We start from the raw sequence: 13333 nt of genomic DNA, 5'->3' as shown, positions 1-13333 counted from the left end.
TACAACGTCTACGACCGATATTCCAGACGCCCGATTTTCGGGACATGTCCAATAACGCGGACGGCTTCGCGGCACCACCATGTACCCCATTGAATCAATGAATAAGAACGTGTGAAATTTCGGACGCAAGAACCCTTCGCTGTCCAATTTTCCGGAATTTTTGCCACGACCCCAGGTCCGAAACAGCATTAATCAAAGCCAACACCACCGTTTTGATTATCTCGCAGCCTCGAACCAGCGCTCTCGCACACAGATCCGCTGCCAGCCGTAGCCACCACCGCGGCAACGCGAGGCCTAGCTGCTGCGACGTTCGCTATTTAGGTTGTTGCCGTTAGATGCAGTGTTTTTTATTGAAAGAATTCGTCGCTGTCAGCAATGGCACCGACTCCGCCTCTGTAATCCTCGCGATTGGCTTAGAAGCTTGGAAAGCACGGCGCGTTGCATAATACCGGTTTCCGAAATACAGCTTCGCCTCAGCACAGCAATGTTACGCGGTGAAGCATATGTGAAGTATTGCGGTGAAGCTTAACGAGCGTGGGAAGGGGCAATTTTTACGGGACACAATACGTACTCTAATTATGCACGCGCGCAACCGCCGTCTCCTGTCACAGTATGACCACCGATATGCCCGTGTACTGGCAGACCTCCAGAGCTTTTTCAGACGTGCCTGTGGCTATTTGAGCCCTTAAAGGCAGTAAAAGAAATGCATTCATTTTTTCAGACTGCCCGATTTTCCGGAAGCTTTAGCGGCCCCTAGGGAGTACGAAAAATCGGACGTCGACTGTACAACTGATCAAGAAGATGCTCCAAATGGTCCGTGGGGCGAACACGCGGCAGAATGAGAACAAAAACAGAAAGGACCGTCGTATTGAGGAATGATCGGGAAATGAACTGTGCCACCTCTTTGAAGGAGCTTGAGCTCAAGAAGTGTTGGCTGACGCCGAGGTGCACGTGACCCTCATCTAAACCAAAATAAACTCTTTAAAGCAGTGAAACGCAACACTGAGGCATTGTGCATGGGCTGAGAGTATGGCAGGACAGTTGAGGTTGACTTTCCAGCTGCTGAGAGAATCTCACTTGTGACAAAGTTCGGGCCTAATACCAATGAGCTTGCTATCAGTTGATAGAAATAGCTCGTTTTCGAAAATATTTGCTTCTGTATGCATCTGTTTTTATTTGCATTTGAATATGCTCCGACTCGATTTGCAATGGGCTTCACCATTTTTTAATACATTTTATTCGCTGTGCATTTTACTACTCCTCCCTTCAGTTTTCTATTTTGAATAAACTAAACGTTACTCTTTATTATTCAAACTTGATTAAGTCATTTTTTTATTTTTTAACATGCTTGCTAGAGAGTGACAGCATTGGGTGACATGGTGTCAGCCCGTCTTGACATAAAACAAAGTTCTGTGTCACTCGGCGAATTTTGAAAAGGCACTCAGGGAAAACCTTGAAAACTCAGGGAATTTGAAAATGTCAACTTGGTAGACAACCCTGAATTTACTATGTCAACAGCCCCCCCCCCCCCCCCCCCAATAGCCTCCTATAAAAAATATAGGAGGCTATGCAACAGCACAACTTTTCTAGTATTCTCTGTAACAATGACCTTATTTTCTATGCATGGGCACCACCACCTTGGGCTATTATACAAACAATTCCTAAATTTTGTGCATGGTGATATCAAATTAATGTGGTCATGAAACACCAAAAGCATCCGTATGGACAACCATTTTCATATACCAGGTGCTTTATTTTGCTGTTAACAGAATTTTTAAAAAATCATACGCGACATGTAGAACAATTTTACTGCTTGAGCAAGATTACTCTCTGAAGCAACATTACGTACTGCACAAAAAATGAAAGGCAATATTTGACTAACAATTTTTCTAATTAAATTTCAAACTAATTACTTTACACCACATATTGTAATTTACGAATTATAGATGGCAACATATGGTTGGGTGTTCATGTATTCTTACTCCTAAAAAACTAAATGAAAAATAAAGGAAGAACCATAAAAAGTGAAATTTCACCTATACTCAGGTTCCTTTCATTAAAAAACATTGTACTAGGATTGCATATATGACCCGGGTTGTCCCCATATTGTGTTAGTGTACCGCGATCCACCAAAACACCACTTTCATTTGCACACATTGGCCACAAGTGAAGTAGGTTGCTGCTTTGCAGTGACAATCTCTTTGAAAGCCATTCTAATCAGCTGCACTGCATAAAAAGTTAGTAGGGCCTTTCCTTAACTTTTTTGGGAACATGCTTTATGCAGCAAGGTTAAGACATTAAACCATCAATCGCAGCTAAGCAATATGCTTCGTCAGACCACTTGTGCAACATCACAGAGCACATTAAAATATTTTTACATTACCGCACAAATGCAGAACGCAGTTTTTATTGAGCTTTAAAAAAATTGTGCAAGAAACTGTGAAGCGAACTCCTTTCCCTCCACTTGCATTGAAAGGTGAAATAGTGTTCACTTGTAAAAAATTGAAACAAAAAATTAAACAAGGTAATAAGGTAAGTCTACGTGACAGTAGTGCCAGCAGTTGTGGTATATGCCGCTGGGTTTAGTATTCAACATACCTGCCAATATTTACCCTTTTATCGCAAAATACCTGATTTCTGAAGCTCATTTATGACAGTTGTATTGGCACTAATAAAGTTACGATTTTTCGGTTGCCTCTAGTTTAGGTTAAAGTTCATTAAAAAAAACAGCCCCTGACCGATTTCTCAGCCCCATTTTTCAGACCTGCCTGCGCTAGCACCTTCCCCTTATTGATATAACAGGAACTAAGATATTGTTCGCAGTTATGAGAATGCTTCATGAATAAATATGTGAACATTCTCGTTGTCGTTGGCGCAGATCATTCTTGCCACAACAATATGGAGCAGAATGCATATTCACAGCGTCTCTACAGAACATACTTTTAGAATTTCTTTAATAAAGAGCCGTAGTGGAGTTCCTCACTACGGCATGCCTCATTATCAGATTGTGGTTCTGGCATGTAAAACCCCATAATTTTTAGTTCCTCAGCTATTACATATTAGAAAAAAAAAAAGTGTCACACAGGAACACTAGACGGTTGGCATCGCAAAGAGGTGAGAGGCCCATAGCAGGTAAAGAATAAACATAATGTTTGTGCTCGAATTAGGCAGTAAGAGGTACCATTTTTGCCAAATCTGCTTCAGCTATTACATACAATGCCTAACAAAAGCGAAAATGCGATGCCCATATCTGCGGTATACACACATTTCCCATAAGCGCTTGAACGGCCGTTAGCGAGGCTCACGTGCCAGAAAAAGGTGTAGTATTGTAGTATCGTGCATGTTACTGTGGGTGTAACAGATAAAAATATTAGCGTTAATACCCCAAGATGGCGGCACTCAAATGCTTCCACAGTCTGAGGGCAAGCTGCACTTTTAACCTGGTGCTGAAATCCAAACAAGACAAAGGAATCACAGGAATGTGGAGGCTTTGAAATGATGAAAGTGGGCAAAAGAAGGGATCCGCAACCTGGGGTACTGGGTTTTGACAAAGGGACTGTTCACCCACTGTTGATAGCTCAGTGCTGGTTAAAGCACCTCAAGTGGCAGCATACATAATGTTGGATGGTCATGGCCATCACGTCATGTCTCTGAACAAGGGACCTCCGTGGTATTAAAAAAAAATTTTATGCAGATCTCCTACACTGTGGGAATCTATGTTAATGGAAACTGACCCTGGCAATGTTCAACACTTGAGCTCTCTCAAGTGAAGCTAGCTTAGCAGGACTCTTTGAAGAACTATCAGGCATTTTTTGGGATATTATTGGACTTAGTGATGTTAGAACTGGTGAGGCTTATACAGTGCTGACTAATGGCCACAACCTCTCCTATGGAGGAGTTCCAGATAAGAAGCAGCACAGAGGAGGATTCCTAATTCATAAGGACATAGCAGGCAACATTGACGAATTCTACAGCATTATTGAAAGGGTAGCAGTAGTCGCAACAAACCTTAATAAAAATAAAGTTAGTACAAGGCTATGCCCCAACCTCCAGTCATGATGATGATGAAATAAGATCAGTTTTATGAAGATGTTGAATTAGCCATGAGAAAAGTCCAAACTGCACTGAACGAACGCACTGAACGAGTTGCACTACCAGAGCCGGGATACTGTGAACTACTCCAATCTGTTTTCATTCCAAATAGGCCATTAGCCCTCTGTGATAGGTCAAAATGTTTGGAATAGTTTTAAGTTATTCCGGCCCTGATGCGTATGAGAGATAATGAGGGGGATAACACTTGACATCACTCTCAAACAAGAGCCTACAGTGGTTTTGCAGGTGTGAGCTGGAGGTTGCAGTTGAGGGAACACCTAATGCTACCAGGAGTAGAAAGCACAATACATCAGTGTAGTATGAACAAATACTTCCACATGCGATACCTGCTGGATGAAGGGGCTGCAATGGCAAATCACATCTCAAACTGCTAGTTGCCACTAGAGAAGGATGGGGAAAGCTGGTAAGCCCACACTTTTATAAGTAAATTGTCGCTATGCGAGGTGAAGCAAGCGTCAAGCATTTTAAAGCTTTAGCTAGCCCTGGTAAAGAAGAACTGGGAGAACTGGTAAGGTTGCTGTTTTGTTGAGCTATGCATGCATTCATTTGTGGACTAATTGGTACAGCAGGAGGCTGCTGCGTTAGGAGACCCGAGTTTGAAACCTATTCCGGACGGACGGACGGACAGAAGTCTATCTGTCTCGAACAGTGTTTCAGACAACTTGGGTGACCGGTTGCTTGTGGTCTGTGGCTGCTGTGCTGAGGGAACCGAGTTTGAAAGCACCCATCGAACCAACTTGGCTCACTAGGTATGTGACAATGGGTGTGTGCCACTCTTCAATGAACTGCTTTGCCACAAACTTGGGTCTCGAGTATGCAGCACTGGGTATGTGCCGCTGATCAGTGAACCTCTTTCATGCTAACATTTGGTGACTGGGCATGGGCCACTGGGTATGTGCAGCTCTTCAGTGACAAAAAATGTTGTTTCAGACTTCTCCAATGTTGGGTGGAATCGAATCCTATATAGGTATTTAAAAAAATTTTGTTTGAATGTATATTCAGGCATGTGTCACACATGGACTTCGTGGTGGCGGTGCTAGATGGCACAGCACGTCCAGTAGGAAGTGCGAGAGAGGAGCCCGGCTGCATACATGCCTCATACATGACATGGTTGGCATGGTCGGCATTGGTAGTATGGTGCGTTGCTACGCTGCTTTAATGCTGATCGCATTAACGTCAACATTCACTGGGAGATGGGTGCTGCCGTAATTTTTATTACTGACACTGCGATTAAGGCTACCTGGCCAAACATATAAAGAAACCCACAGATTTATTTATCTTAATAATGCTTCACATTAAAAATTTTGTTCCTGTACAGCCTAGGGCAACAAGCAAAGCAATTACCTGTAAAGGGACAGCATGTTTGTGCCGTTGTATTCTTGCATTGTGAATGATGTTTTTTGTTTGTGACTGCTGTATTATGAGCCCTTGACCATGGTAACATGAATAGTTGCATTGTGGGCTGCAAAAGTGCCCATGGCAATGCACCAGGACCAGTTTGGCCACTGAAGGGACAAGCAACTCGAGAATTGGAGCAAGCATTTACATGTAATTGATGGTTTTGTCAACTGTAAACTGTATTGGAGAACAGTGGAAGAAATGCACACGCCAAGTAAAAGACTAACATAAAATAAATACAAGAACAAGCAACTTTGCAAATCACAAACTTTAGCATCACACTGTGGCATATACAGCCAACAGTATTTACAACATCAGGAAAACGCGACACACCTGGGGGAGTGGCAGCAAAGAGTCAGGCTTTTGAAGACGTCTTATGCAAGCTAGTTGACAGGCTGGACATTTACATAAAAACCATTTTTTTTTCTCATCATGAAACTTTGTGAAATGAAGTGCAATAGGCGACCTTCATAGGAGGACCCCACAACTGCAAGTGCTCATTACTGTTACTGTAATACTGTCATTCATTTTTTTCCCTTTTTTAACGTTTTGTTGAAGATATCATTGCACTGTTTCACTTGTGTAATATTTTCCATGTATTTATTAGCAGGGTCTGTCTTCATGCAAAGATGTTGCCATATACCAACACACAATGCTTGGCAGGATGCAGGTGGGGAAACAGGTGCACAGGGGGGAAAAACCTTCAATCCAGTGATGCGGTTGTGGTGGATCCGACCCTCTCTCTCTCTCTCTCTCTCTCTCTCTCTCTCTCTCTCTCTCTATATATATATATATATATATATATATATATATATATATATATATATATATATATATATATATATATATAAATCTTGGCAAAACCTAAGTAGTACACAGCACAAACTTTAACCAACTTAAAATAATATATAAATTTCTGCAGTGAAATTATCTACAAAGAAAGATTTCAATGCAAAGGCAGTGATAAAGCATGTTTTGTTGTTATCCATACCTATTTAATTATAAGAACAAACCTACAAATGCTAAATGACACATTCATGCACTGAGTGTAACTTGCATAGCTCCCAAGTGCTCCTTGAGCAGTAGCACACTCTACAAAAGTTACAGCCACGTATGTTAATTCCCACACCAGACTCTCTCCCAAGTAAAGCAGCACAAGTTGGCAAGCGACACCTTAGTGTTTCAGCCAAGCGGTAGTGGTAATGTTGCACCTGCATGCCCAGGCATCACTTATACTGATCTTGTCAGTGGCATTTTCAATGTCGCACTTTTACCTCTACCTGACAGCAGCCCATTTTTAATCTATTTCATGTTTTCTATGAGTAAAGCTTGTCTGTCACGCTTACATGACCTAGTTACCATCTCAGATGAATACGGCTTGTCCACATCACTTTCATGCAATGATCATAGATGGAAAAACAACATGGTGCCTGAAAAATGTCTACAAACGAAAAATATGTTGCTGATTTCTATATGTAATGTACTACAGTAAGGAATCACAACTGCAGTCAGGCCTGGTATTGCGGAACATGCCACTGGTAATATAGAAACTTCAATTGTAACACATGCTTTAAGTATGAGCTCATTAAGAGTTTGTGCCCATGGAGTATATGTGCATAAAGAAATGTCAACTGTGTGCACAGGCCACAGATTATAGTCCACAAAAACAGGCACTTTCAAAAACAGAAGCCTGATTGACGGAAACATACCCGACCTCAAAATCTTTTTTACTGCTATTCTAGTGTCCTATAAGCCAGCTGCTATCAAACACAATTATCCACGCAAATCATTTTCCTTTACGTGCTTCCTGCTATAGTCATGTGCGAGCACTGTGCATAAGCAGCAGTAAAGGTCAGTAACACAGGCAAGAACATAGGAACCAAAATTTCTCATAATGTCCCGCTAGAATAAGTAGTTTTGTCTTGACCATACACTTATTTAAATCTTGTTATTCATCTAACATCTGACAACTCATAACCCAAGCATACAATCTTCTCATCAACCTGCAGCAAGCACACTGCAAGACAGAAAGGATGACTGCCACCTCACAGGCAGAAAGAAGATGCCAAAGGCAGTGCAGGACAAGGCACCAGCCAATAAATTACAGCAATTATACAAATGGATTTCAAACTTGTAGCCAGAGCATGCCTCTCGACCTTCTCACATGTTATGCAGAGACCCCCTTTATGAAATTTCTTTAAATGCAAAATCATGCACAGAAAGCCAGATGTAGTGCTGGAGTCATAACTAAAAACACATTATGTATTATTTAAATCTGCCAATATTATGTTTTAGATGTATAACACATACATAACTTGTCCAAAATCAATCGGAAAGGCTATGTCATGAACGGTTAGGTTAAGTAACATTTCTCACATAAGGTACACAAACATGATTGTTGTCCACAATCAGTCAGAAAGGCTATGTTATGGAAGGTTTGTCAAGCAACAGTTCTGACATCAGGTTCTACTAAAGGCAGTCAGATACCCAAGTCCAGTTCAATGCAAACGCTATTTCTTGTTTTTGATTTGACATGATTTTAGTCAATATAGAGGATATGGCTTCATAGACACAGGTTGTTGAAAATACATTGCTAGACATCTTGCTTGCTCGTTCAACAAATGATAATGTGAATCTAGAGCAGCCCTGCAAACCCCCCTTGAGCACCTTTGAGGAACCCTCGGGCTCCACAAACCACCATGAACCACAGTTAAAAAAAAATATATCCAAATACAGAGGATATCATTCTGTGTAACAAACTAAAACAGTGCATTGTCTCTGTCCTCTTGATGTGAAAAAATTCTATTATATTATGCACCACAGCACCAGACAGCTTTCTTTTTTTTTTTTTCTGGTGGGCAAGCTTCACAGCCCCAGGCACTGCATCAGGAAAGCAAGTGTTATGCAGTGTTCTTCACAGAGAAACTATACTCCCATGCCTGGTCATTGTTACTTTGGTCTGCATGTAGAACCCTCCACGTAACCAGGAGTAAGGAAACCAAGTTGACAGAGCTCTTACCTACACCATTGGAAGTGTCTTTTAGCAGGTACTATTGCATTCAATATGGGCTACTAACAGGATCCTGTGGGCCAAGGGGCTTTGAGACTGCACGGCAGTGTCAATGTGCGAAAAATTGGTAAACTAAATAGAAGTAATTGGAAGTGCATTTAGGTCTCCAATTTTCCATATATTGGCACTGCCGTGCAGTCGCAGAGCACCTTGAGCCACAAGAGCCCATGTTGTAGCACATATTGAATGTGATATTGCACTTTTTGTTACATTAACAATATGTGGACACAAGTACAGCAGCTTGCAGACCAGAACATGCACAGTATGCCTGCTTGCCATAGCACTCTTTATGCCACAAGCAACCTTAAATAGAGTCAGAGCATCTTTCAACCTACTCATTCTTTCCAAGAATGCAGGTCCTTTATCCTTTTATACTTGTTTCTACCAAATCAATCTATCTTTGAATCAATGCACCTCCTGCATTTCTAGTAACATGAATGCTGAAGTTTTCAATTCGAGAAAATTGACTGATAGCCCCACAACATAAAAAGCTGGCTATGACACTGTTCGCTGGTCAGATGCTATAGATGTGAATAAACTACAATAAAGCTAATGTAACTTTTTGTATGCAAAATTTCTCGGTCCGCAAGCGTCATTGAAGAGAATCTACCAACCAGAATCATGTGTTGTTCAACATACACCCCCCCCCCCCCTACTCAACCTGAATCAAACAAAATGAAATTCCCTTACAGAGAAAGTAAAAATAGGACATAGATAAAAATTAGACCATCAGTCCAAAGGAAAACAAAAGAGCAGGCAGACATGCTGCACTTCTAGCATAAGGGATAGCACTGGCAATAAGCACCAGAACAAAGAATGCGTGCCATTCAAGTGAATGATGGGGTGAGTACCATGCCATGCTTGAAAAAGTGCTTGCCACAGAAGAGGTGCCAGCAGGCAGGCAGGCAGGCAGGCAGTGGGAGTGCACCTCAAGCTCCCGAGTGAACCAGATGCCTTACTTGGGTCAACATAGCCGCACTTTTATCAGCGCCATGGGCTTTGTAAATGATAATACGAAGCTGTTTCGCTGGCTGTGGCCTACAAACATCACAAAAACGTGTTAGTCCCCAAATCTACCGACATACATACATTACAGTGCTACTTAAAGACTCTGCATACGCCAGACAAGAAAAAGCATAGAAGTACTTTGACTGAAATCAAAGAGAGAGAAAGATAAAGACAGGCAGGCAAACAGTGTGCATCTACATGCAGCTTGCCTTGTGATGGTGTATTCATTCATCGGTGGCATGCCTACGGTAACTTGCTTCTGCCGTACAAGCAGATCTGTCACGGCCTGTAAAGAATAGAAATGGGACACCGTATTTGTTAAAAAAAAGTTCGGCAGCATGTTACACTTCTGTAACACATGAAGGTGAAAGCCTGCTGCACACATGGTAATGGATTAAGCTATACAGTCGGAGGTGTCAGACTTCTTGCAAGACATAACGAGTCACAGTGAGAAGTAAACGTATGGGGCTGTAGGTGAACCTCCTCAACGATACATGCAAGCACCTAATGCACTACTTAAAGGTACTTTCGTTCTCTCTTTCTTTCCATCTTTCTCTCTTTCACTCTTTTGTTCTTTCTTTCTCTGTTCTCAATCGGCACATGGCCTTTGAAGACTCCTCAATCATATTTCTACATCAACGCTGCATTTAACATAGACAAATAAAGCACCCACTCTGCCTTCTCAGTCCATAGTAAATGGACCATCAAATCCAAGCTCACCTTCACTGCTGAGCCTCCTGTCACCACAATTGAACTCATCACTGCTCACAAAGTCACCCTAATGCCCTTTACACTAGCTTGATGTTTTCACAGACAGTCAAGCAGAATTTTAACTTTTTCCTTATCATGCCATAGGAAACCACCGAAAATTAGGAATTAAAAAAAATTACCATTTTCAAAAATTCAAAATCACAATTCGGCTTCCAAAAGCTGGTAGAACTTAGCTTTCTCTCTTAAATGCAACTAATTTCATTCAAATCAGCTCAGCAATTGTCTAATGAGAGCACTTCTGCATTTCACATATATATAAATTGGAATGTAAAGTTGCCCCTTAGCTAAAGATTCCTTTCAAATGCCAACTGAAAAAAACTGTGCCCTGTAAAAAGCCTAGTTTCAGTCAATGTAGATATAGAGCAGTCTCTATATCTACATTGTAAAATAAAAGTAGATGCATCACGAAAGACTTGCAAAAGTGGATGTTGTTGATAGAGAAACTGGGAAAGAAAGAAAAGGGGAAAATACCGCCATTAGCACTTGCCGAAAGTGGTGTATGACTCAGAATACACAAGTCCTCAGCGTGACCTCCAAGGTAAGGTGCCGGCCACAGCTGTTGGGCTAAAATTGTATAGCAGGGTTTGTTTTTATACAACAGATAGTATGACAAAATCAGTGTCACTTGCACCTTTTGTTTTCAGACATGGCAGAGCAGTGCATAAAGCCCACACATAATTTGAATGATGCAGAAATTCTGGATTATGAACTCCGATTCAGAAGACTCTGCTGCTGATTACAAGGTGTCTTCAGGTGACAACAAGAGCGACAAAGAGCCTATCTCACTGATGGAACATAAATTATCCTAATTAAAATCATTATAACCTTAAGCTTTCTTCTTCTGTTTTAATTTTCAGATAAAAATATTTGCTAAATGTTTAGCAATATAAAGTTAACAAATGGCACTGCTATTTAAAGCCTGCTAACGTGTTTCTTAAACAGAAATTGCATTTGTTGCACTGCACATTGGGAAAACCTCTGGCATACAGCGAAGGGGAAATTCCCCAAAATGCCCACCAAACCATGGCTTAAATGCCTTTTTGACTTTGCAAATTTATGATATTGTCGCGTATACCCTGCTGAAGTATACACGCTGAATGGGGATGCAGGCATTTGTACTTCACGAAACGTAACCGTTGATGAGCAATGCCGAATGAAACTCATTCTCCTCTTCTTCAGTCCCCTTGCTGTGCCACACCATGTGTCACTACTCCCTCTCCAAAAAAAAAAAAATAATAACAAAAGAATGAAAACATACACAGGCTTGACGTGAGAGCGCCGAGATAGCCTAGGACGAACACATAGGCTATAGTCACAAGGCACTGAGGGACGAGCAACAACAAAAACTAACGTAAGCGGCTGAAAACGTCGGATTTTAGGGGCTATAGTATGGTTTGAACCGCACAATGTGCACAATCTCAGAATGCGGTTGTCGACGTCGGGGAGGCTGGCTTCCGTCAGGAAGGACTTCGTAATTCACGTCACTAATTCGCTGCAACACTTTGTAAGGTCCGAAGTAGAAACTCAAAAGCTTCTCGGATAGACATTTTCGGCGTACGGGAGTCCAGACCAAAACTTGATCGCCAGGTTGGAACTCGACTTGTCGATGGCGGAGATTGTAACGTTACGCATCGATGCTCTGTTGTTTCTTTATGAACACTCGGGCAAGCTGACGGGCTTCTTCCGCGCATTGCACGAAGAGTTCGGTATCTTGGGTGAGATCGAGGTGGTCGATGCTGTCACACTGCAGCATTGCTTCTAACATAGTCTGCACTTCACGGCCGTAAACGAGGTAAAACGGCGTGAAGCATGTTGTTTCTTGCATAGCAGTGTTATAGGCAAATGTTACGTATGGGAGTATCTCGTCCCACGTCTTGTGCTGTATGTCTACATACATAGACAGCATGTCAGTCATCGTTTTGTTCAGTCGTTCGGTCAAGCTGTTTGTCTGCGGATGATAGGCAGTTGTCCTTCGATGGGTTGTGCAGCTGAGTTTAAAAACGTCTTCAATGTGCTGTGATGACGTGCGATGGGGCGCCATGCCGTAGGACGATGCTATGTATGAAAAACTGGGCAACCTCGGAAGCTGTGCTTCGAGGCAACGCCTTTGTCTCAGCATACCGCGTTAAGTAGTCTGTGGTGACGATTATCCACCTGTTGCCAGAAGATGACAGAGGAAACGGGCCGAGAAGATCCATGCCGACCTGGTCGAAAGGTTGGCCAGGTGGGTCAATCGGATTCAGCAATCCCGCAGGCTTCACAGCTGGCGACTTTCGGTGCTTGCATTCACGGCAGGCTTGGACGTACCGCTGAACACACTCGGCAAGTTTCGGCCAGTAGTACGATTTGCGCACTCTATCAAGCGTTCGCGTAAAACCCAAATGGCCTGACGGAGGCTCGTCATGACAGGCGAATAAAACTTCGGCACGGAGGTCTGCTGGAACGACCTAAAGGTACGTCTTGTTGGTGGCAGCGGAGTTCTTATACAAGACGCCATGTCATAAACAAAAAGACGACAATCCTTGAGCGATGTGCCGGGGTATTGATGGGTTTTGTCCCTCCAGATGTTTGAATATAGGCCGTAGTGAGTCGTCTGCGCGCTGCCATGTGGGCAAATCAGTAACGCTTACGGCCCCAAGGAAAACACCGTCATCCTCAATGTCTTGGTCGGTAGTGTCGATAGGGGCACGCGAGAGTGCGTCAGTGTCTTCGTGCATGCGGCCCGACTTGTACATGATGGTCACGTCATACTCCTGCAAACGTAGACTCCACCATGCCAGTCGTCCAGAAGGGTCCCGCAGATTTGCAAGTCAGCATAACGAGTGATGATCGGTTACAACTTTGAATGGGCGGCCGTAGAGGTAAGGTCGAAATTTGGCCAGCGCCCATACAACAGCAAGACACTCTTTCTCCGTAGTGGTGTAGTTGGTCTCTGCACGCGATAGCGTGTGACTTGCATAGGCGATCACTCTT

General features: G+C 42.6%; 1 protein-coding gene across 1 annotated transcript in view; it reads right to left on the bottom strand.

Moving 5' to 3' along the window:
• The window catches only part of LOC142580923 (putative phosphorylase b kinase regulatory subunit alpha), a 123157-nt gene that overhangs the window by 39199 nt on the left and 70625 nt on the right, over nt 1–13333 (bottom strand). The window contains exons 22-23 of the mRNA XM_075691182.1: nt 9799–9875; nt 9541–9619 (exon numbers count right to left, since the gene is read on the bottom strand). Coding sequence (XP_075547297.1) covers nt 9541–9619; nt 9799–9875 — 156 coding nt within the window. The remainder of the gene's footprint in view (nt 1–9540; nt 9620–9798; nt 9876–13333) is intronic.

The sequence above is a fragment of the Dermacentor variabilis genome, chromosome 1 (assembly GCF_050947875.1).
Source record: "Dermacentor variabilis isolate Ectoservices chromosome 1, ASM5094787v1, whole genome shotgun sequence".
Classification (NCBI taxonomy): Eukaryota; Metazoa; Arthropoda; class Arachnida; order Ixodida; family Ixodidae; genus Dermacentor; species Dermacentor variabilis.
The sequence above is the reverse complement of the archived record's forward strand: the minus strand, read 5'-3'. Positions and strand labels throughout refer to the sequence as shown.